This window comes from Sinocyclocheilus grahami, unplaced genomic scaffold (genome assembly GCF_001515645.1).
Source record: "Sinocyclocheilus grahami isolate Dianchi unplaced genomic scaffold, SAMN03320097.WGS_v1.1 scaffold96.1, whole genome shotgun sequence".
NCBI classification, from domain to species: Eukaryota; Metazoa; Chordata; class Actinopteri; order Cypriniformes; family Cyprinidae; genus Sinocyclocheilus; species Sinocyclocheilus grahami.
In genome coordinates, this window is record NW_015505275.1 from 3,055,551 (window position 1) to 3,078,873 (window position 23,323).

Consider the following 23,323-nt stretch of genomic DNA (forward strand, 5'->3'; position numbering starts at 1 on the left):
ATGATGGTGGGCTGAGGGCGAGCAGAGGGGCTGCCAGATGACAGTGGTGGAGGAGGCAGGAGCGGGTGGGAGGGCGGGCATTTGTGAGCCTCCAGGCATTCGGGGCTAAACTCTGGATCAAGCCCCCTCTAGGTTGAACACGGGAACAGGATGGCGCTCTGGAGGAGCGGACACTTGAGTGCACTTTCGAGGCGCGGGCACTGGAGGGCTCTTTCTAGGAGCAGGCACTGGAGGGCGCTCTGGACTGGATTCGGGGACTGGAGCCCTCTCCTCTTTGGTGTGGCACATTCGCCGCGCCATACTCGGCTCACCCTCTGTCTGACAACTCTATTCATTTGCTGCTTGTTTTCTTAAAAAAAAAAAAAAAAAAAACTAACTTGCTTTCTAATCTTTTTGTATTCTATCTGTTTTCTTTTCATTTATTATACAATTAACAAAAGCAAAAAATACATCTAACACTAGCTTGCTCTATTCTTTTTCTATTGGTTTTCTTTTTATTTATTATATTATTTAAAAAACCCTTGCTATGTGTACTGCGTTAAGCTAACTGAGACTTGTTATAGCACTTGTATATCATTGCTCTTTTGTTGATTTTGATTGCTTCCATTGTCCTCATTTGTAAGTCGCTTTGGATAAAAGTGTCTGCTAAATGACTAAATGTAATGTTAAATTTGCTTTATGGAACCAAATCATTTGAGTCACAATGAGTCAGACTAACTGAAATAAGCCTGGCTTATTTGGTAAACTTGTTTTATGAAACAGGCCTCTGGTCACGATCCCTGATCTGTGTTTTGTTCGTTTTATGGCAAGTTACAGACCAACATTAAAGGTGCATTCTGCCACCTACTATATTGAAGTGGGAAAATCATGGCTTCAATGATCTCATCTTAAATTCTTCTAATAAGACCAGTTTCATGCAAAATATTAATTAATGCCTTAACAACTTCCACTTAAGAATGATCTATTCCTAAAATACCTTTAATATCCCATTTTCTTTCTAATTTGATGACAGTTTAATAGACCATGCTCAACATTTTCTTTGCATTTACAAATCTCACGTTCATCTGTGTTCACTTTACTCATAAGTCTTGTGTGTCCTAACCGTAGTCTTGTATAACTGAATTCTTGTTTCTGTTCTAGAAACTGCTCTATTTTTATAGTTTTAACTTTACTTTTTGAATGCTGTAATTCTTTTTCCTTTATTATCGGAGTCCCAAATCTTTTGCCATTGATTATCAATGTTGCTTTTAATTAATGTTTCCCTCCATTTTTCAAAGGGAAATATCTATTTTGTCATTAAGATTTAAAGCTTTTTCGCTAATTTGTGAGCTATTTTTTCCCTTGAACTCCTATATGCTGGTATCCAACAGAATTGAACATCGATTCATAATTGTTTAGGTTTAGTGGTGCTGTGTATATTTCTATTCAAATGTAATCTCTAGTTGTTTTGCTGGTATTCATATTCTGTAATGCTGCTGCTGAGTCTGAATAAAATACAACTCTGTCTGGTTTGACTTTCTCCACCCACTGTAAACCATTTCCTGAATCTTTAGATCCATCAGTATAGTTGTAAATATTCATAACAGTTTTTATGCATCGTACCAACCTACACTAATTTTTTTTAAGGTAAGTGGATGCAATCAATTTATTTTAGCTACATTTAAATAAACAAATTTAGTTGACTAACTTTCAAAAAAAAATTTATTTAAATGTAGCTAAAATAAATTATTGCTTACCTTAAAAAAAAAATTTTAGTATAATTTTCTTTCAGTGTACAAGTATTGTAATTTCCATTCTCTAACCATTCCTTTTTCTTTTCAATCATATCCAAATCAACATTAGGTTCTGGGAATATCCATGGTGGAATTATACTTATGATATATGCTGAAATCAATTTAAATGTATTTATTCCATATTCTTCAACTTTCTTATACATGCATATATTCCATCCAAAACCTTTGCTTATGTTTTTCATATTCCCAAGAATTTTTAATCACAATGTTTATCTCATCTTCCAGTCGTAACCAATAAGAAAGAGGTAGTTTAGTATGTCTTCAATCTAATGGCATTTCATTGCATTCCACCAATAGTTCATTCATTGGAATAGTTTTCATTACTAATTCTTAATGCTCTGTGTTGCATTCTGTATAATATTGTTAAAACTTTTATGTTACTTCCTGTTTTTAGTTGTAGTTATGTTGTGGTCAACTTGTAGTGCTTATGTTTCATTGGTTCCTTTGATTGCATTTCCTGGTGTGTCTGGTTACCTTGTTATCCTCCTCTGTATATATCTGTGTCCTAGTTCATTTGTTTGCGGTAGATGCTCGTGTTCTGTTTCCTCCTCTGCTACTGTTCGTGTTCCTGGTTTGCCCATGTTTGATTTAATTTTATTCAGTAAATACACCTTCTCTGCAATTGGATCCGCCTCATCTCTCTTGTTCAAGCATTACAAAAATGTTTAAGTCTCAAATTAATACAAATTAATTCTTAAATAAGCCCATGAAACAAGCATGACCAGTTTTATGTGAATCAAGGGAGAGTTTGTATTCTTCACTGAGCACGTTGGAGAGGGAAAAGATTCTAGATGTGACTAAAGGATCAGATTTGGATTATCTGACAGATGCTTGTGAAATGGTCTAGATTTGTGTTGAAATGGGCCAGTGCTGCACTACAACACACGGCAAACAGCAAGCTCCCGAGCATCATGGCCTGACAAGAGCAAAACACCCGTAAGTTACTGACACGCATTCAAACATCAGTATTATTTTCTAATATATTCTCATTGCATTATGTTGACAGATGGCTGATAATCATCAGCCACAATATGAAGAGATTATTTCAGTGTGAGAGACTTCTGAATCAATACATACACGCACATACTAACTAGACTAGGCATACTGTATATCTCCCATCTCCCACCAGCTGGACAAAACAGGTACCGTTCAGCAAGGACTTTAAAACTGCAGTGAGCTGAACGAACGAGCCGTTCACACAGAAAGCATTTGTGCTTCGAAAAGCAAACAAATTGGAAAAGAGCAAATTGAAGAAAGTGCAAGAATCTAGATTAAAATCTACGTTGGCTATCTGATGTTATAGCTAGCATGAGTGAATCTTCAGAAAATCATGGGCTTTGGACAACACACTGTGCTATCACTAAAAATCTCTTTGAAAAAAAGCTCTTATAAAAGTCATTAAAACAGGAGAAACTTTTTTAGGGAAAACATCAAGACAAAACAAAAAGACGTCAAAGTGGAAAAGAAAATGATTTGACGACTCAAATTGAAAACATTTCAACTCTTTGAGAACAAGTTCTCAAAAGCAGTCACCACCTTAATTAAAACCGAAAGAGAAACTTTGAGAGAAAACCCAGACTTTCATTAAAAAGATTAAATACATAAATGTGGGGAAAGAAAAAAACCCTCATGTGTCTATTCTCACCTGTGAACTCTCGTGAAGCTGCAGTTCTGGTCGTCTGTAGAGGCGTTAATGAACGATTTCCTGGTTGCTTTGCTTTTTTTATTTCGTTCCATCACGTGCTAATCTCTGCATATTGTCATATGATACAACCGTCTTTTCGCTTTGCCCTGTCATATGAGTAAATAAACTGAAAATAACCAAATTATTATTGTTGCTTCAAAACAGCCAATCGGAATTCACTACCTACTCTAAAAATCTCAATCTGCAAAGGTGAACATCTTTCTCCCTTTACAGATGTGACCATGTTGGCTGAGGATCAGAAAATGTGTCGCATTAGCTCCACTGTCTTTACTAAAAAAAAAAAAAAAAAAAACCTTTAAATTTAGGTCATTTAATCTTGATTTTTTAAAAAAAAGATTTCTACAGAAAAAGGGGATAACATTTGCTTTCAAATAATATTTGAAAAATCACACAAAGAAAAAAAAAAAATAAATATTGTGTGCGTTATGGTGACTATTTTGGAATGCCGCTTTGAACTTGAGCTCTTGAATACAGGCTTCCTACCATGACAGGACATGGTGGCTTCTCTTCTGGTGTGACCAGGTAGGTGGATGGCATGGTCCACATTTATGCAATAATTTAGACACTGTTACTCCTCATGTTACCTTAGCTGTTTTTGCAAACATACCTAAATAGCATATTTCCTCTTAAAAGTTAAGCCAAACAAAACAATTTAAAAATTCATATTTATTTTGTAAGATTCATAAAAACACATTTAGACATTTTTTAAAAAAGATAACAAATGTAAAACCACATATAGAACATGCAGTTACATTAAAGAAATTAGACCATAAAACAGTGAATTTCTTATTTTGAAATGTTCGTACAACTCAGTGTTGCAGTTACATAACTGGAAAGCAGGCATACGAGGCGATGCCACACATGTTGTTCTGGTTTCTGGCTATACGGATGTAGCCACCATCTCCAAAATGGGTACCCCAACTGTTAAAGTAGAACAAAACAATCAGCATGTGTTTTTTCTCCTCAATGTTTTGTTTCACAGATGTTCTGCTTTTACAAGCCTTTGAGGGGGTACACTTCAAAAATCAAAATCATACCAAGTCAATTTATGATCACAAATCTTAATTGTTCTGATTGTACCTGTTTTTGACCAGCCAAAAGTCCTGTCCAGCAATCACACCATATCCCACAGCCAGCACTGCATGGTTAACTCTTTTTGTACAGGTTGGGTCATTGTAAACTCCTGTGGTTGACAGATGTGAGATAACGGGATTTAAAAAAAAAAAAAAAAAAAAAAAAAAAAAAAAAGAACTTACAAGCCCTTATTACAAACATTTGAGATCTGGTAATCAGTCTGATAGAAACGCAACAAGAAAGAAATGCTCACCACTGTGATACAGGATAAACTGAGGGCGGGTGGCATCAATGGCCACTGAAATGGGCCCGACATTGGCCAAAGCCTGCTTCAGGGCCTCCTCATCTCCCTGACGAACGAAATGGTACTTGGTGCAGTTTGCTGCATGCTGGGATGGATTGTATCTGCACTGTCCTTGCTGCAGGACACATTTATTTAATAGATTATGCATTAGACCCATAATTATAATGGATTACAGCATTGACGCAAATTATAATGTTTTTTTTTTTTACATTTAGCAATGTAGAGAAAATGCTCTAAATTGGTATGGCCCAGATTTTATGGTAACAGGCCTCGTCACTTCTAATATGACACCAAATAATAGTGCGCTTAATATTTTCCCCATGTAATTACTTGACGTGCAAGTTTTATTCACACAGACCCTCACACACACAACTTACCACTCCTTCATAAGGGTAAGATGACTCAGAGTCTATTCCTCCATTATCAATAACATACTGGAAGGCAGAACTCATAAAACCGCCATTGCAGCCCTTGTTGCCGTAACTGGAGGAACAGTCCACCAGATTCTGAGGACTGAGGTCGACCAGCTTTCCTGTGGCCTTCATCAGCTGACCTTCAAGAGCCCCAACAGAGCTGAACGCCCAACACGAACCACATGCACCCTGACAGCAGAGAGAGAGAGAGAAGTATGATAAAACTACTAAAACAGGATACACAAGAACTTAATGGCTTGTGAAGCTGCAGAAACAGCATTTTGACCAATCAGTTTTTAGTTGCTGGTTTCTGAATTTCCAAATCAGAGGAAGTAAACTCCCTCAACACTGACTGGACAAACAAAATGAAGGAAGTGAAAAAGAAAAAAGCCAAATTCTGACAGAGAATGTGGTCAATTCACTTGACAGGGCAACATCTGAAACACAACCAAGCCATTTTACTTTGGTAAACAGCTAATTAAGTGGATATAAGTTAGCATAGTGTCAAACAGAGTACATTCACACCTGCATCTTCACACTGGAGACATATCCCTTCTCTCTCCAGTCTAGAGAGTCTGGAACAGGAACCCCAGAAGAGCCCACAAAAGTCGCTGTCTGCCTCTTAAAGTTAGGAGGGACACGAGTCATGGCAAATGATTGCAGGATCTCCTCGGTTGTCTGTGAATCAACACGACACATAGGAAAATAAGGTCAGGATGAAGTTACGTTATAGCGGCATAATTTATAGATACTAATTATAAAATAAAAAGCTAATGTTTTTAGTAAAGAAAATAAAAATATAGCCACAAGTAGCAATGACGGGCCAAAGCCCCAGTGGCTTCAGAAGAACAGTGCAAAGTGGGCACGAGTATTTAACCCTCTTACAGTCTGGTTGTTAGTGTTACACCAATGAAAGGATTACTCTAGAACATCAAAAGTGGGAAACAAACACAAAAGGAATGATATACAAAACTTTTAAATGATCTATAATAATGCTTATAGATCATTATAATCATTTAAAACATTTATATAAAACTATATTGACAGTTGAGCACATATCATCAACTGATGCCATGTATTTGCCATTATGACTGATAGAAACAGAAAAAGGATTATGCTTCAAAGATTTATCCTATGACCAGTGGACAACCTTAGTATTACAGCCTTCATCTCTCATTCTCAATGTCCTGAGATCATGTTGACCGAGTTTGGTGGTAATTGCATGAAAAACCCAGGATGTGTATATGAAATTCCAGATCATGCGTTTTTAAAATAACCCAAAATAGCTTAGTTCCTGTTGGGCAGAGCACTTACTGTCAGCACAGTTGTTCAGGCTAATATGATCTATGCGTGCATAAATGTTGGTGAACTAGAAGCTACTGCATGCAGATAACCATGAACGAAAAACCACACACACCATGTCACCCATGTGGTTCATGCCCAGGTCATATGAATGCAGGCCCATGGAGGCCTCCAGGTTGTGAAGGGTGATAAGTTGAATGTTTCTCTCCCACAACTCCCTCCTGCCCAGTTCTTCAACCTGCAACAAACAACATTCACATTACAGGGTTCACACATGTGACATGTTGTTGTGAGACTGCCATCACTGCATTTATTACGGATATCCTTTGTAAATACTTCAAGCTCAAAGACAGACAATTTCAATACAACTCCAATACATGGACAGCATCAACACCACTTCAAAATATAATGAAACCATTCTAGCATCACAAAAACACAATCAAAACAGCGTTATGAAAATGAATCCTTAAGTACATGAAAGATTAGCTTTTGGATCTTAAAGATGCTTGTGAGATTCAGTCTCACCTTACTGGAGTAAAACTTGTTATGCGTCTTCTTCCACAACTCCCAGTGCTGGTCTAGATTTGTGTTGAAATGGGCCAGTGCTGCGCTACAACACACGGCAAACAGCAAGCTTCCGAGCATCATGGCCTGACAAGAGCAAAACACCCGTCAGTTACTGACAATGTATTCAAACATCAGTAATTTGTCTGTCAATTTATTCTCATTGCATTATGTTCACAGCTAGCCTAAACCTCACAACTAAATCAGCCAAAGTATGAACACCTTTCCTTCTGTACCAATCTATAGTTTTTATTTTATAAATAATTGTTCATATCTATTGAATGAATCACATGGTAAGTCTGATTTTTCTATAAAAGGAAACCAATTCTGAATAAAATTAAGGAACAGAAGTAGACCAAAAAGGAAGTTAAAAATGTTCAAATCCAAATGTTGTAAAACTGGTTGAGGAAATCAGACTTCATAAATCCAGACATTAAGTTTTTACAGACTCCCCAAAATGCGCTGTACTTATGTAAACAAGAGCAATTGCTTGATTCTTCCTGTATCATGGCATGAAGTAGGCCATTATATCTCGGGTCGTTTTACAAGCCCAATTTTAATCCTAAAAAAAAAAGGTTAAAATTTTTTTTTTTTAATTTGATTAATGAGGCAAAAATGGCAATTTCAAAGGTTGACCACTCAAACCAAACAAGAGAACACACTGGCCATAATAAGGAAGAAACGGAAATCAAACTAACACTGGTGTGTGATCGACTTCACCTGATCCTTCATTCCACGATACATACACACGACAATTAAAGTGTTTGGTTTTTCCACTTTAAACCCAAAGTTACTACAGACAAGTAATAAAACACTGGAAACAGCGTTATGAAAATGAATCCTTAAGTACATGAAAGATTAGCTTTTGGATCTTAAAGATGCTTGTGAGATTCAGTCTCACCTTACTGGAGTAAAACTTGTTATGCGTCTTCTTCCACAACTCCCAGTGCTGGTCTAGATTTGTGTTGAAATGGGCCAGTGCTGCGCTACAACACACGGCAAACAGCAAGCTTCCGAGCATCATGGCCTGACAAGAGCAAAACACCCGTCAGTTACTGACAATGTATTCAAACATCAGTAATTTGTCTGTCAATTTATTCTCATTGCATTATGTTCACAGCTAGCCTAAACCTCACAACTAAATCAGCCAAAGTATGAACACCTTTCCTTCTGTACCAATCTATAGTTTTTATTTTATAAATAATTGTTCATATCTATTGAATGAATCACATGGTAAATCTGATTTTTCTATAAAAGGAAACCAATTCTGAATAAAATTAAGGAACAGAAGTAGACCAAAAAGGAAGTTAAAAATGTTCAAATCCAAATGTTGTAAAACTGGTTGAGGAAATCAGACTTCATAAATCCAGACATTAAGTTTTTACAGACTCCCCAAAATGCGCTGTACTTATGTAAACAAGAGCAATTGCTTGATTCTTCCTGTATCATGGCATGAAGTAGGCCATTATATCTCGGGCCGTTTTACAAGCCCAATTTTAATCCTAAAAAAAAAAGGTTAAAATTTTTTTTTTTTAATTTGATTAATGAGGCAAAAATGGCAATTTCAAAGGTTGACCACTCAAACCAAACAAGAGAACACACTGGCCATAATAAGGAAGAAACGGAAATCAAACTAACACTGGTGTGTGATCGACTTCACCTGATCCTTCATTCCACGATACATACACACGACAATTAAAGTGTTTGGTTTTTCCACTTTAAACCCAAAGTTACTACAGACAAGTAATAAAACACTGGAAACATTTTACATCGCTTTGAGGAAATGTTCTCATAAAACCAGTCACCACCTTAATTAAAACCGAAAGAGAAACTTTTTGGGAGGAAAACTCGACAAAGGAGACAAAAGATTAAACACATAAAAGTGAACAACAACAACCAACCAAACAAAACCGTGTCTCATGTGTCGTCTCACCTGTGCACTCTTTTTAAGCTGCACTTCTGGTGATCTGTGGAGGAGATGATGAACGTCTTCGGTTCCTGCTTCCTGCTTTTATTTTGTTCCATCACGTGCTAATCTCTGCTTATTGTGATATGGCACAGATGTCTTTGAAAAAAATATTTAGCCTATATTTAATGTAATCAAATATAAAAATGTAATTAAAAACTAAAATGTAGGCTAATTAATGTAGTAAATAAAATCATACCGTGTAATGTTCTGATTAATACAATAGTTGAAGAATATAAGTATTTATTATTAAATGTCAATTAATCAAATGATAAAACATAAAAATAAACGTACTATTATTAATATTAAAAATAATTATATGCAATGGTAAGATACATGGCAAATTGCAGTCACCTAAAAATGTGTCCGAGGCTTTGATTAATTATAGCCTAGTTTTGTAAATTGATATTGTTCAATAATAATAAAAAAAAGAGGATAGAGGTAAGTCAGCTGTATGTATAACATGGTGTCGATTAACTTGAGTGCGCTTCGCCTGTGTTAATTAGGCTAAGTATCTGACGCGCTCCTCCCGAACCTTGTTAATAAAACATCATTTAGTGGAAATACACCTCCATTTCAAGAAGTTGTCTAGGCACTAGGTTCTGAGCTTCACACGGATCGGAAACGAGAACGTTGCTTGTCTACGTCCTTTCTCATATCTTGTGTTTGGGTCGACATCTAGCGGAATTTATATTAAACACCGGAGGAAGATATTCCTCGAGCAATACACAGTAACTATTTTTCATTTTAGACTACATATTATATATTTTAGACAAAAATATATAATACTTGATAACAACGTGGTAGTTGAGACCAACACCCATAATTATACAGGAAAGTATACAGGAAACAGAAAGAGAGGAAATCATGTGGTTAAACACTCAAGCACGCAAGCACATGACATATAAAACCCCTGCTGGCCTGGTATCTGGCTTTGAGAGTGTATATGCAACAAGGTTTAGGTCCTAAATGAACATGTTGTGCTTAGAATGACATTTCTTACCACTGCACTGTAAAAAAAAATCCCATTAAAAAAACGGTAAAATTACCGTAAAATACCGGGCACATTAAATAACAGTAATTTCCCGTAATTCAAAAATAGTGTTTTGCTGTCATTTTACATGAGATTTTCTGTATTTTCTTCAGCTTTTTATGTTCAATAAGGAGCTTTACTTAAATACTGTGGAAAGTTAAGTAAAAACCATGAAATTATCATTAAGTTTGAACACTGCTTTAATTCAAATAATCAGCCGTAAGTGCAAAACAGTGTTTTAATAATTTATTCACCTATCTGCAAGAATATACCATCTTAACTGCAAGAACATACCAATATAGTTTGTTCAGAACTGCAATTTACTAATATTCTTTGTTCAAAACTTCAACAATATACCAGTATAAAGATTATCGCACAACTACAACAGTATAGCAACAGTTTGTTCATAACTGAAGTATAACAATAAAACTTTGATCACAACTGCAACAATATTCCAGTAATTTGTTCATAACTGCAATAGTATAAAAATATTTTTTTAAATGATCATAACTGCAACAATATTTCAATTAAAAAATTAGTCAAAAAGTTAAAATTCGATCACAACTGCAACAACATACCAATTCAGTTTGTTCATAACTGCAACAGTATAAAAATATAAACAACGATCATAACTGCAACAATACACAATAAAAGGAATTGTTCAAAACGGCAACAATATAGCAGTTTGGTAAACAAATAACAATTAACAAAAGTTATAAAGGCCATGTAACCACTGCGGAACTGGAACAATTGGTAGCATGACCTAATTTTTTTCCATTCATAAAGCATTTGCTGTTCACTTATAAAATGAGTCATCATCATGATTTGACAAATATTTGTGCTGACCTGGTGCTGATTTTGACTGAAATAATTTAGCTGTATTTAAAATGATTAAATGTGGGCCAGTTAAGGGAATTCCTAGTTAATATTAGAACTTACAGGTCATGCTGAGTGATAAATGATAATTATCTTTTGTTTCTCAGAAAAGAGAATTTTGTGGATTCTGAATATGCTGTTTCCAGAACATCCATCGGTTCATGTCACATTGATGTGGTCTGTGGTTATATTTTGGAACAAAAGCTCTGTGAAACATTTACTAGGCCTACAGCTTTCAATCATTCAGAAAGTACACAAACAAACATGCAGAACCGAAAGTGCAGCACTGACCATTTTAAATAGTCATGTTACATTTCACACCATGCAAAGCTTTCTGAAATAAATTCTTATTTAATCGATAAATGTCAATTAATGCCTCTGACATCCAGAGGCCTCGAGCAAAGAAGCCTACAGAGGCCTAACACTCAGAAATGAGGCACTGGCACTGCACATGTGAAATTGTATACTTAATTGTGACTGAATTACTATCGGAAAAATGTGAAATAAAATAAATGTGGGGGGGAAGTAATTTGTACTAGGCATCTCTTTAGCACAAATAGTGGCTAATGAATGCATTGTTGAAGTTTCTATTCATCATCTTCAATTTTGCAATTGTGTCATTTTGTAATTATTTCTCACAATTGCTACTTTGTGTCTTTTTACATATGTTAACATTTGCAGTGTACTTTCTTGTTATTTGTACATCACAAATGTAATAAAATATATAACAAATCAGTTAAATTTTTATCAGCACTTGACATTTGCATTTGTAAAACATAAATTTGCAATTACAAGAAGGTAAAGTTGTTTGTTTGTGAGTGTAATTTTGATGTAAAGTCAAAGTTCAGAGATTTTAATAGGCAGTTATTGAATGTGAAGATATGGGTACAAGATAGAAGGGGGAAAAAAGGGTAAAGCTGGGTCATTCATCTGGGGAATGGGGAAGTGGTTCAGTCATGGTCATATGATTTCATGCCACTGAACACATAACTGTCATGACTTTTGTTTAAACAGCCCAGCCCAGTTTTAGTTCAGTATGTTGTTTCTTTTTTGACTTCTCTTGGTTTCAGCTTTCCAAAATAAAGGCTCTGATGCTTTCTCTTCCACCTCAACACAACTAAAACTAAGTCTTCATACCCACCGGTACGTCGTACAGATACCATGGTTTAAGGACAAGTTGAAATAAAGGTGGTTTGGCATTTATGTTTTATTCTCTGAATGTAATTTATTATATATAATGTTTCTGTACAGAGGTGTGATATTGACTTGTACTAACTGTGTTAGTGTGATAAACATATGATTGAGCCTCACTGAAGCAAAACATTAATGAAAATGACATTAAGATACTTTTACCCAAATATGATGTACTCAAAATTAAACATTTTATTTAATATTGCCACAAAAAAACTTGATAATCTATATAATCAAAACATCATAAAACAAGTGTTTCAAAGATCAGATCCCACCAGGGGAATAAAAAAAAAAAAGTTTAACAGACTGTATACACAATATCAAAATTTCCCTTATGAATTTCAAATATTGCACAAAACAGTTTTAACTGCACAAATTGATAGGATTAAGAACCTAAGACCCAAGAGGAAAATACACTTAACCTTGTGGTATTCAAATCAACTGCATCTTTCAGAGAGTGTTTCCTCAATCATTATGTAATGCTGGAGCACACTCAGGGGCGTCATGCACTCATTATTTTTGAGGGGGCACGAAGGGAGTGGGGGGGGGGGGGCGTCATGGGACACACAGCAGCCAAAATAGCACTCATGTTTTATTTATTTTTTCCTTTTTATTCGAAACATTCACAAATGCATTGACTATATTATTAAATATCTCGATTCTCACCTTTATAGATTATGCTAGTTGATAGTGGGCGATGGTCAAAGTAGCCTAATAATGTAGTCTATTAACTATACATAAAAACCTGTTTACTTAAGTAACAGATATGGGTGTCATACCATAACATATTTTTAATACGACTGACTTTATATTTAATGTGAATTTAACATTGAAAGTTAATATGAATAAAAACATTGTATAGGCTACTTATCATAACACTTTCATTGTACAGAAAGAGAGCAAAAACATTTACATTATCAAAGAACATTTTCACAGTCTAGAGTCCAAGCACTCTCAAAAACTCCCATTAAAATCACTGAAGCTGTTTACTCTGTGAAATGAATATCTTACTTACAGATTCATACACACATCTCTAGTCTGATTCTAACGTGAGAATTCGCCAGAAAGAGGTATTCAGGCAGCGAGTGAGTGAAGAAAACACCACCATTTTAGCGATGACTCATCTGAACACCTCTGATTGGTCATTGCATTCATAAGCTCAACAGCATCGTGTGTGATTGGTTATGCTGTAAAAACGCGTATGTCTCTGGCTCAGCGCCAGCCAGCGAACGCAGATTTGAATTTTAGAAGCTGATATGACGCGCTCAACGATTTAATCATGCTGGTGTGATTGTATCAAATATAGAAAATATTATTTGGCCATTTTTTTTGTCTTTTGGAAGCTGCATTCAAAATCCACTTGGCTTAAAAATCTGAGGGGGCACGTGCCCCCTCACTTTGAATGGGCATGACGCCTCTGAGCACACTGATTGAGTCCCTTTTGTTATTGGTCAGCAGCAGACAAGTTTGGTCCCATGTGTGCTCCCTACTTCCAGCTCTCACATGACAGGGAAACTGGCCAGGCTGGCAATGCCACATGCATTGTTACGGTTACGAGCCATCAGGACGTACCCCTTCTTCCCCCAATCTTCACCCCAACTTCAAGAACAGAAACAAAAAAAAAATGGATTAGGAGAATTTTACACTATTACATGCTGAATATGACAACATGGAAATGTATTTATTTATTTATTTATTAATGTTTTTTTTAACTTACATGTACTTTTTTTTAATTAACATTCATTTATTAACATTTTCATTAATTGTTCATTTTAATCATTATGTTTTTATTTAAATTAAATAATTTATTTAGTATTTTAACAATGCTGCGCTCTGCTTCCAGCATATTTTCCTTACCTGTTCTTCACAATCCAGTATTTTTTGCCTTTCGGTGTGGCTCCGTAGCCAACAGCTAGAACTGCATGGTTGACGTCGTCCTTGTTGCAGTTGGGATCATAGTACACACCTAGAAATGGGTTTTGGGGGTCAAGATTTTAGTCTTATCCTTCACTATAAAAATGTCAGCAGAACAACAAAACACTTTGTAGATGATGTAAAGGTATGTTAAGTACCGCTTTTGTAGTACAGGAAGGTGGACTGCATGGCATCTATACCCACTGACACAGGTCCCACCTTTGCCACAGCGGAAGTCAGTGCCCTCTCATTACCCTGAGGAATCTCTTTATAACTTTTACAAGTGGCCGCTTTCGCTGAGCTGTTGTAGGCACACTGCTGGTCCTGCAGGGGGCAGTAGTGAGATGAAAAATCATGACTGTCATCACTTTTTTTTTTTTACAGTCGCTAGGACACATTTCTCAAAATGTCCATAGGAAGCCAGAGCTTTCCCTATCCAATCTTTTTTCCCCCTCGTCTCAAGAAATATCTGCGTCCACACGAAACCACAAAACCGACACAAAATAAGTATGTGGCGCTGTAGAAATGGAGAAGAAGACTTGGACTATACGCATAAACCTTGTGCGCGGTATACAAACGAACATGGAACAATACATTTATTAATCTGTGTTAATGTTAGTTAATAAAAAGACAATCATTCAGTGTTTGTTCATGTTTTTGTTGCTGTTACGTGACGTAGCGGTGTCTGACTAGGGGCGAGACGTGGGCTGATGACGTCATCGTTTGAGAAAATATACGGATTTGCTGTCCACACGAAAACTACACGCTGTCCACACGAAAACCACACGCTGTCCACACGAAAACCACACAAACCACACGCTGTCCACACGAAAACCACACGCTGTCCACACGAAAACCACACGCTGTCCACTCTGGGACCCGGTTTCAAAAAACGCCAGATCCGTGTGTACCTATACGATACAAAATGTATGAGTATACAGCTAAACGCGTCTCCGTGTGGACCAGAGCATGTGAGCGGACGGAGCGGGAGCGGAGTGGTAATATTTCCTTAAGAGCGCAGAGCGCCTTTCTGAAGATTCCGCTCCGCTCACTCAATATGCTCAGCGCCACTCGCTCAACCCAGAATGCTGTTTGGTGATTTGCTTGTTCGAGATCGAGAATCTGTAGAGATCCAGAATAGTAGAACAGTTATGGAGTTCAGATATTGTTTCAAGTTGCAAGCCTTATACATAAATGTAAAGTAAAAAAATCTAAGTTAAGAATGAGCAGGGAGAAGAAACTGAGAGGGAGTGCAGGGAGAGTTGGTAAAGATTCATATTGGAATCTGAAGCGGCACATTGCCAGAAAGCACGAGGATGTGCTACGCAAACATGGTGCCGCAAAAGGTGAGCTAGTTACATACCATAATATATGAATAAACAGGTAGGCTAAGGTTATATTCGGTTGTACGGAGCCCCTATCATGACATGCAGACAATCACTGCCAACGAATTTAGAATAGGCTAGTTCTCTTTTATGCTAGGACTGTCATGACTTCGGTCTGATCAGCAGGTTGTTGTTGTTTTGTCTGTTTTGTCTGTTTTGACAGTTCACCATGTGCTCATTGTCTTCGTGGTTTCCCTCCCCATCGTTATCTTATTAACTATTTCAGCTGCTGTCACACCTGTGGCTTGTTAATTCCTTAATTCTCCCTCCTTTTAAGTTCCCTTCGTGTGTAGTCTTGTGTCTGACCGTTGTGGTGTGAACACGCTACTCTTCGTTCGTGACCTACTATCAGTCTTGTTTTGTTCTTGTCTTGCCGTGTTTTCATAGTTCCTGCCCTGGAGATACCAGAACTGTGCTTTGCGGCCTCTCCTCTCCTGCCCCTCTCGGTGCACTCTACAAGGAACTCTCTGCCCTGACGTTGTGTCGGTACCGACGCTTGGACTCTGTGCGTGGTTCCCTCTCCACTCTGACGTTGCGTCAGCATTGACGCTGGGACTGTGTGCGCTGCTTTCCCTACGCCTTACCCGCTCTGCCTCGTGGAGTGACTGGAGGCTCGTTTGGACTGTTTTGAGATTCAAATAAATTTAAGTTTAACCTGCAAATTGAATCCGTGTTTTCCCCTGACAGACCCTTGACAGAACGGTCAGACCAGAAATGGATTCAGCAGGAGCAGACCAATTCAGGACCGCTGTGACACAACAGGGCATTCTCCTTGGCCAGCATTCCACCCAGTTAACGGCCGCCTCAAGGGAGGTTGACCTACTGACAGCCCAGGTAGCTGAACTCAATATCCGGGTGCAAGAACTCCAGCAGGAGGCCCTGGCCAGCCGATCCGCTGCCTCTGTTATCCGTCTTCCACCTCAGGCTGAGCCAGAACCCCACGCCAACAGTCCTCCTCCCTACGACGGAGACCCAAATTCGTGCCGGGCCTTCCTGTCCCAGTGCTCCTTGGTCTTTGCACTCCAGCCCCGCCGTTACGTCACGGAGGAGTCTCAGGTGGCATTCGTGATCACCCTCCTGAAGGGGAGGGCCCGTGATTGGGCAACTGCTGTGTGGGATGCTCGTGCCCCATTCTGCGCCACATTTCAGGATTTCCGTGCCGAAATGATTAAGCTGTTTGATCGATCGGCTCAGGGAGGCGAGGCAGCCTCCCAGCTGGCACAGCTGAATCAGGATGGTCACTCAGTCACAGACTACTCCATCCAATTTAGAACACTGGCAGCCGCCTGCAACTGGAATGAAGCTGCTTTGCGCGCTAGGTTTCAGGAGGGGCTGGATGATGAGATCCAAGATGAGATTGTTACACATGAGCTGCCTCGAGATTTTGACTCCCTAGTGGAACTGGCACTGCGTGTGGAGGGGCGTCTTCAGCGTCGCCGTCAGCGGTGGACTGCTCGACCCTCCTGGACAATGGGTGAGGGCGCTTCCAATTTTGCCCTTACCACCTCACCTTCTGTAGCTGACCCGGAATCCATGCAGGTGGGACGCCTTCGTCTCACAGCCAAGGAGAAGCAGGATCGACTGACTCGAGGTCTCTGCCTATATTGTGGGAAGCCTGGACACCGAGCCATCCGGTGTCCTTTAAAAGCCGGGGCCCATCAGTAAGCCGGGAGATCTTGATGGGCGCTTCTCCATGTCTCGTACCCTGCTCCCTGTCTCCGTTCAGTATGAGGACACCATTCACTCTTGTCCAGCTCTCATTGATTCAGGAGCTGAGGGAAGTTTCTTGGATGTTTCTGTTGCAGCGCAGTGGGGCATTCCTGCCATTCCTCTCCCCTCCCCTATCTCTGTCCGCTCCCTCAATGGCCTTCTCCTCTCCTCCATCACCCACTCCACCCCCTCAGTAAGTCTTGTGGTCTCTGGCAATCACCATGAGGTAATTGAGCTGTACCTCCTTGACTCCCTGGGTGCTCCGGTTGTTCTGGGGCACCCATGGTTCGTGCAGCACAGCCCTCACGTGGATTGGTCAGGGAACTCTGTGTTATCTTGGAATCAGTCCTGTCTTGCTTCATGTTTAGGTGCTGCCTTGTCTCCTGTCTCCTTGTCTTCTGTGTTTCAGGTAAGCGCAGTGGGGCATTCCTGCCATTCCTCTCCTCTCCTCTCCCCTCCCCTATCTCTGTCCGCTCCCTCAATGGCCTTCTCCTTTCCTCCATCACCCACTCCACCCCCTCAGTAAGTATTGTGGTCTCTGGCAATCACCGTGAGGTAATTGAGCTGTACCTCCTTGACTCCCTGGGTGCTCCGGTTGTTCTGGGGCACCCATGGTTCGTGCAGCACAGCCCTCACGTGGATTGGTCAAGGAACTCTGTTATCTTGGAGTCAGTCCTGTCTTGCTTCATGTTTAGGTGCTGCCTTGTCTCCTGTCTCCTTGTCTTCTGTGTTTCAGGTAGAGACTGCTGATCTCTCCGGAGTCCCGGCGGAGTACCACGATCTTTGCCGGGTCTTCAGTAAGTCCCGGGCCACGTCCTTACCACCTCACCGGCCGTACGACTGTGCCATCAATCTCCTCCCAGGCTCTTCTCCGCCTAAAGGGCGTTTGTACTCCCTGTCCATGGCCTCTCTTTCAGGACCAGACAAGTATATTAAAGGATCCTTAAATGCCGGCCTCATCAGTCCCTCTTCCTCACCTGCTGGCGCTGGGTTCTTCGTTAAGAAGGATGGCTCCCTGTGTCCTTGCATTGATTATCGCGGTCTAAATGACATCACCATAAGAAACAGGTATCCTCTGCCTCTGATGTCATCTGCTTTTGAATTGTTACAGAGAGCCAAGGTCTTTACTAAATTAGACCTCCGCAATGCCTACCATTTGTGTGCGCTGCTCTCCCTACGCCTTACCCGCTCTGCCTCGTGGAGTGACTGGAGGCTCGTTTGGACTGTTCCACTCTTCCTGTCTCTTATCACTGCCCTGAAGTACAGCTTGTGTGCAGTACCAGCCGAGTTTGTGTTTTGAGATTCAAATAAATTTAAGTTTAACCTGCAAATTGAATCAGTGTTTTCCCCTGACAGACCCTTGACAAGGACTACATTATGGCCATGAATTAAGTATTTGTTCTCTTGTTTAGGCTTATCTGCCACAAATTCATTTGTTCGTTAATTCCCTATAGTAGGCCTAAATCGTGGAACGAATGATTATATTTTGTAATTACTTATTAAAATCATTATTACTTAAAATTAGTAAATTTAAAAAAAAGAATAAAACATGCTAACGTCGTAGAAACGAATTGTTAATTCGACTTATATTTGGAACGCCGTAGTTAAATAATCTCAGTTAAACTGTAGACCTAAGCTAATACACAGCTGTATATAGGCCTAACTACAGAGTACAGAAGATATTAGCCTACACCACTTGAATTTTGGGAAACCAGTGCTGGATCCCTTCCTCAACTAGCCAAGGTCGCCCTCAAAATCTTCAGCATCCCCAGTGGTTCTTCCAGCGCTGAGCGAGTGTTTTCGGGCACACCGAATGCTGAAGCCTGACACTTTGTCCAAGCTAATGTTTCTTAAAGTGAATTCTAGAATCCAGTAAACATCAAGAGACGTTTTAATAGACCACAGTTCCCCGCAGTTATGGTCTATTTTAACTTGACACTAGAAAGTGTTTCTTTCATTGACGTCAGTTCATAAACCAAGCGTTCTTTAAGTGCATTTTATCTTGTGTGTGCTTTTCACAGGCTTTATAATCCAGGTGTATTTTGTAAAGATCTACACACATTTCATCTCGTGTGTTTGTGTTTTAATGAGCCCGTTTTAAATGTTCTATTGCACAACAACTGCAGCTATTTTCATGGAAATAAAGTTAACAAATCAAATACACTTTTTCAGTTTTTGCATTTTAGGTAGGTTTGCTAAGGTTAGATTCCTATATGTAATAAATTTTAATTAATACATTACAATTAAGAAGAATGTGAGAATTTCGCTCTGAAACATGATAATTGCTATTTATCAGCATGCTTAATTTTAGACAATCCAAGAATTTTGTTACAAACGGTAAACAACTAGGCCTACAAGAGAAATTTTATGTCTGAGCGGGAATTGGTTTACGGTGAGCGTGAGCGGAATATTAACGGAGCGCTTGCTTGGGCGGTTAGAGCGACTGAGTGGAGCGCACGTCCATAGAGCGGAAGACGCTCACATGCTCTGGTGTGGACAGGGCCTTAGTTCACTTTTTCCAAATTCCATCCAGATCGCCTTATCCAAGCAACCAAAATACTTCATGTGTCCCAAATCAAGTCATTCTTCCATAAGAGTAGCAGAAGTTGTCACCCAACAAACAAACAAACACACTGTCACTCATAAAACAGTGACCTAAAAACACCAATAACAGTGTAGTTTGAAAGACGTAGTCATTGAATCTAGTGCCAAAGCATTGGAAAAAAACTCATTTGCATTTTAACCAAATAACATAAATGAATCATTGAAAAAAATGCAACAAAAAAGGCTTCGTATAAGGCTGACTATTACCATTCCAACATAGGGGTAGCTCTCCTCTGAATCAATGCCTTGGTTGTCTCTGACGTATTTGAAGGCGTTTGTCATATATCCTCCACCACAGCCGTCATTGTCAGTCACACAGTCCACCAGGTTCTGAGGACTAAGATCTACCAGCTGACCTTTGGTCTTCTTCAGCTGACCTTCCAAAGCCCCAACAGAGCTAAAAGCCCAGCATGAGCCACATGAACCCTGAAGAGAGAGAGAGAGAGAGAGAGAGAGAGAGAGAGAGAAAACACTGGAGACAACCTAAAACACTTATATTCTGGTGGAGAAATTATCTTTTTGACCACTGGATGGCGCTTAAGTACAGTGATAACTATAGTTGGCTTGAAACAACAGATGGTATGGATCATAGTTAGATGGTAACCCTCATTCTGTGGAAATTTGTGTGAAAACACTTGAGAATGAGGATAGGATTGATCGTGTGAGACTTTCTCAGAATGAGGAAATATTACCGCAATATTACTGAAATATTTTGTTATTTCCTCACTTGGTTCTTGACAGAAGTGACGTATCCCAGTTTACGGTAGTCAATTGATTTGGGCAACTTCTCCACCGTGTCATCAGGCAAATATGTGTTAGTTGGGTCCTGGTACATGGGCATTTGAAGTCCCATGACTTTCTCTGCCACCTCTTCTAGTGTCTGCAGAGAGATAAGCATTAGACAAAAAACTTCATTCAAATAGCTGATCAACCCTGAAAAAAGTTATCAAGTTGGATCTAGTTTCAGTAAACATGCCTTTAGAATAGATTATTGATGGAATATTGCTGTTGTCATGTATACTCTGCAAACAGGTTTAGCAAGATTGTGTTATCTTAAACTTAAAGGGGCAGGATCACACATATGCAGATGTTTTCCAACACATAAGACTGGCAAATGATGGCAAACAATACATTAAACATTTTACAGCAGCAAAATATTAGCTGATTGAATTAGGGCACTTACCATATCTCCAAAATGGTTGATGCCCAGATTATAGGTATGAATCCCCAGTTCGTACTCTTTGTTATGGGCTTCAATAAACAGCATATTCTTCTCCCAAATCGCCCGTCGAATAGACTCTTCATCCTGTCCACCATAAAACAACACTTGGCTCAAGAGCTTGGTTCTCAAACTGTATATAAACCACCAGCTGATGATACATTGCATGAACCTGAATGTTATATTACAGTAATTCGAATAATAGAGAACTCGTATTTTAGCCAGAAGAAACGGTTTGAAGATAAAAATATCTTGATGGATTTGATTACAAGCATGCAGCTTTTTGCTTCACAAAGAATTAATTGATGTACAGAAGTCATGTGGATTACCCTACTTGATGATTATCGTAATGTTTTTTATCAGATAAACTCATTCTGACGGCACCCATTGACTGCAGAGGATCCATTGATGAGGAAATTATGTAATGCTAAATTTCTCCAAATCTCTTCCAGTGAACAAACAAACTCATCTACATCTTGGATGGCCTACGGATGAGTACATTTTTAGCACATATTCATTTTTTGGTTGAACTATTTCTTTAATGCATCTAATCTTTATAATGCATGGCACCTTTAAGTGAGGATTTAGGTGGAATTTGCACCTAATACTTAAAACTCTATAAAATAACTTACAAATCCTAAGGCTGTAAGATTGTCTTTCTTTTTTCTTTTTTTATATATTGAGCTGCAGTGCATGTAAAAGCACAGACCTCTTAGAAAAGGACTTAGCCAGTACATTCCAATCAATGTAGTCATAAAAATACAAGCTAGTTTTCCTCTCTTTTTTTACCAGAGAAGGGAGAAACAGATGGCTTTTTCATGAAAACACTAACCCAATCTAGTTCATTAACTCTTTTGGCACCTTAAGGAAATATTGTATTGTCTCCATAGGCTGTTACTCACCAGGCCATTGTACTCTCTCTTGTGGGTGAGTTTCCAGCTCTCCCATGCCTCATCCAGTGTGAGATTCTCCAAAGTGTGAGCTAGTCCACACCACACCACCACGAGTACGGTGATTCCACCAAACGCATACATTATTCCCTGACAAACAGACCAACAGTCAGAGGTGTAAAGCCACACTGCACACTATATCACGCCAGCGGCGCTCTTGCAACGTACGTGGCGTGATAACTGTAAACCACAAACAAACACGAGTGAAGCTTCACCGCAGTGAAACTTGTTCAGGCAGTTCAGAGGAATAAGGATTAAGTGGTGATTTCTGAAATGATCTAGAAGAAAGATCATTTCTTTCTTTTCAAATAGATCATTTCTTTCTTTTCAAATACTATTTGTTATTATATTTTTAAAAGTTTTTAAAGTTTTCGTGAAGAATAAAAAGAAAACGAAAGTGATTGCAACAAAGCTTGTACCCACAACTCCAAACGTTTCGAATTTTCATACTTTTTTACAAGTATTAATACAGGCGTTTACAACACTTTACATATAAATAATGTAAACAATTTAAGACGAGTCAAAAAGAAAAACAGAGTGCGGACGAGGAACCTCGGTTACCTGGATGATTTCCAGAAGTTCAGAACAAAAGATGGATGCTGGTTATGAAACTGGGTTAGTGAACGACCTCTTTATATGCTGGCGTTTTGAGGAAGTTGCTCCTGTTGCGGGAAAAGGAGGAAGACCCGCTTGCCGCTTCATCTGGAATCGTTTAAACACCAGCTCAGAGCGATGATGTCAGGACCCAGGAGTCAGGTTACAGTTTTAGGAAAAGTGGGAAGTTGGGAATAGTGTGAAAGAGATTTGTATTTGAGATTAAAATTAGATGTACTAAAACCAACACTACCAACAACAGAAATGATAATATTTTAGAGATACCTTATATTATTTTTTAGCTTTAAATGATGTGAAATCATGTGCATATACAGTTGCCAGAAAAATAAATTTGCAAGCTGTAGCAATTCATCCATTATTTAACCATTAGTTTTACATAATGCATTTGCTGCAGCTTTTCCTTTATGTTCCAAAACTGCTTAAATTCTCTGTAATGTCTTGGGAATTGCTTACTGACAGCCGTTTTTGATTCTTGCCATTGATTCTCATTAGCATTTATACCTTTGAGCAGGCTAGATGGTCTAACAAAAGAAACAGTCCACTCAGCTTTTCAGGGAATTTTTTGTTGTGATCCTGCAAAAAGGATGGATGTGATTAAGTGATGCACATTTTCTCATCTTGGAGACTGTAACCTTCTGTACATTCATCAGCTCACATTTTCAGCTTTTTTCACTTTTTATTTATTTATATATATATATATATATA

General features: G+C 38.7%; 2 protein-coding genes across 9 annotated transcripts in view; both read right to left on the bottom strand.

Moving 5' to 3' along the window:
* LOC107587832 (cathepsin S-like) overlaps positions 1 to 9,404 on the bottom strand; it is a 19,615-nt gene extending 10,211 nt beyond the window's left edge. The window contains exons 1-7 of one of the 8 annotated variants that reach the window (XM_016275775.1): positions 7,117 to 7,262; positions 6,707 to 6,829; positions 5,815 to 5,967; positions 5,254 to 5,478; positions 4,826 to 4,991; positions 4,579 to 4,681; positions 4,183 to 4,419 (exon numbers count right to left, since the gene is read on the bottom strand). In XM_016275775.1, the coding sequence (XP_016131261.1) occupies positions 4,320 to 4,419; positions 4,579 to 4,681; positions 4,826 to 4,991; positions 5,254 to 5,478; positions 5,815 to 5,967; positions 6,707 to 6,829; positions 7,117 to 7,239 (993 nt within the window). In that variant the 5' untranslated portion in view covers positions 7,240 to 7,262 and the 3' untranslated portion in view covers positions 4,183 to 4,319. Of the gene's footprint in view, positions 1 to 4,182; positions 4,420 to 4,578; positions 4,682 to 4,825; positions 4,992 to 5,253; positions 5,479 to 5,814; positions 5,968 to 6,706; positions 6,830 to 7,116; positions 7,298 to 8,056; positions 8,183 to 9,088; positions 9,238 to 9,320 lie in introns of those variants that run through there. The other 7 variants (XM_016275779.1, XM_016275781.1, XM_016275782.1 and 4 more) reach the window with 7 other exon arrangements.
* Positions 9,405 to 13,574: 4,170 nt separating this feature from the next.
* On the bottom strand, positions 13,575 to 22,678 carry ctsk (cathepsin K). Its single transcript, XM_016275788.1, has 8 exons — positions 22,565 to 22,678; positions 21,956 to 22,093; positions 21,018 to 21,140; positions 20,562 to 20,714; positions 20,042 to 20,260; positions 14,294 to 14,459; positions 14,079 to 14,187; positions 13,575 to 13,820 (listed from the first exon to the last, which is right to left on the bottom strand). Exons 2-8 carry the CDS (start codon positions 22,085 to 22,087, stop codon positions 13,721 to 13,723), a joined length of 1,002 nt encoding a protein of 333 aa, XP_016131274.1. The 5' UTR covers positions 22,088 to 22,093; positions 22,565 to 22,678; the 3' UTR covers positions 13,575 to 13,720.
* Positions 22,679 to 23,323: the final 645 nt, after the last annotated feature.

Bases quoted from the DNA above. Each gene is read 5' to 3' on its own strand.
- ctsk (XM_016275788.1), bottom strand. From the start codon at position 22,087: ATGTATGCGTTTGGTGGAATCACCGTACTCGTGGTGGTGTGGTGTGGA. The intron at 14,188-14,293 runs GTACTTAACATA...ACCCATTTCTAG, and splicing joins CTTCCTGTACTACAAAAGCG to GTGTGTACTATGATCCCAAC. The intron at 13,821-14,078 runs GTAAGGAAAATA...CTGTTCTTGAAG, and splicing joins TACTGGATTGTGAAGAACAG to TTGGGGTGAAGATTGGGGGA.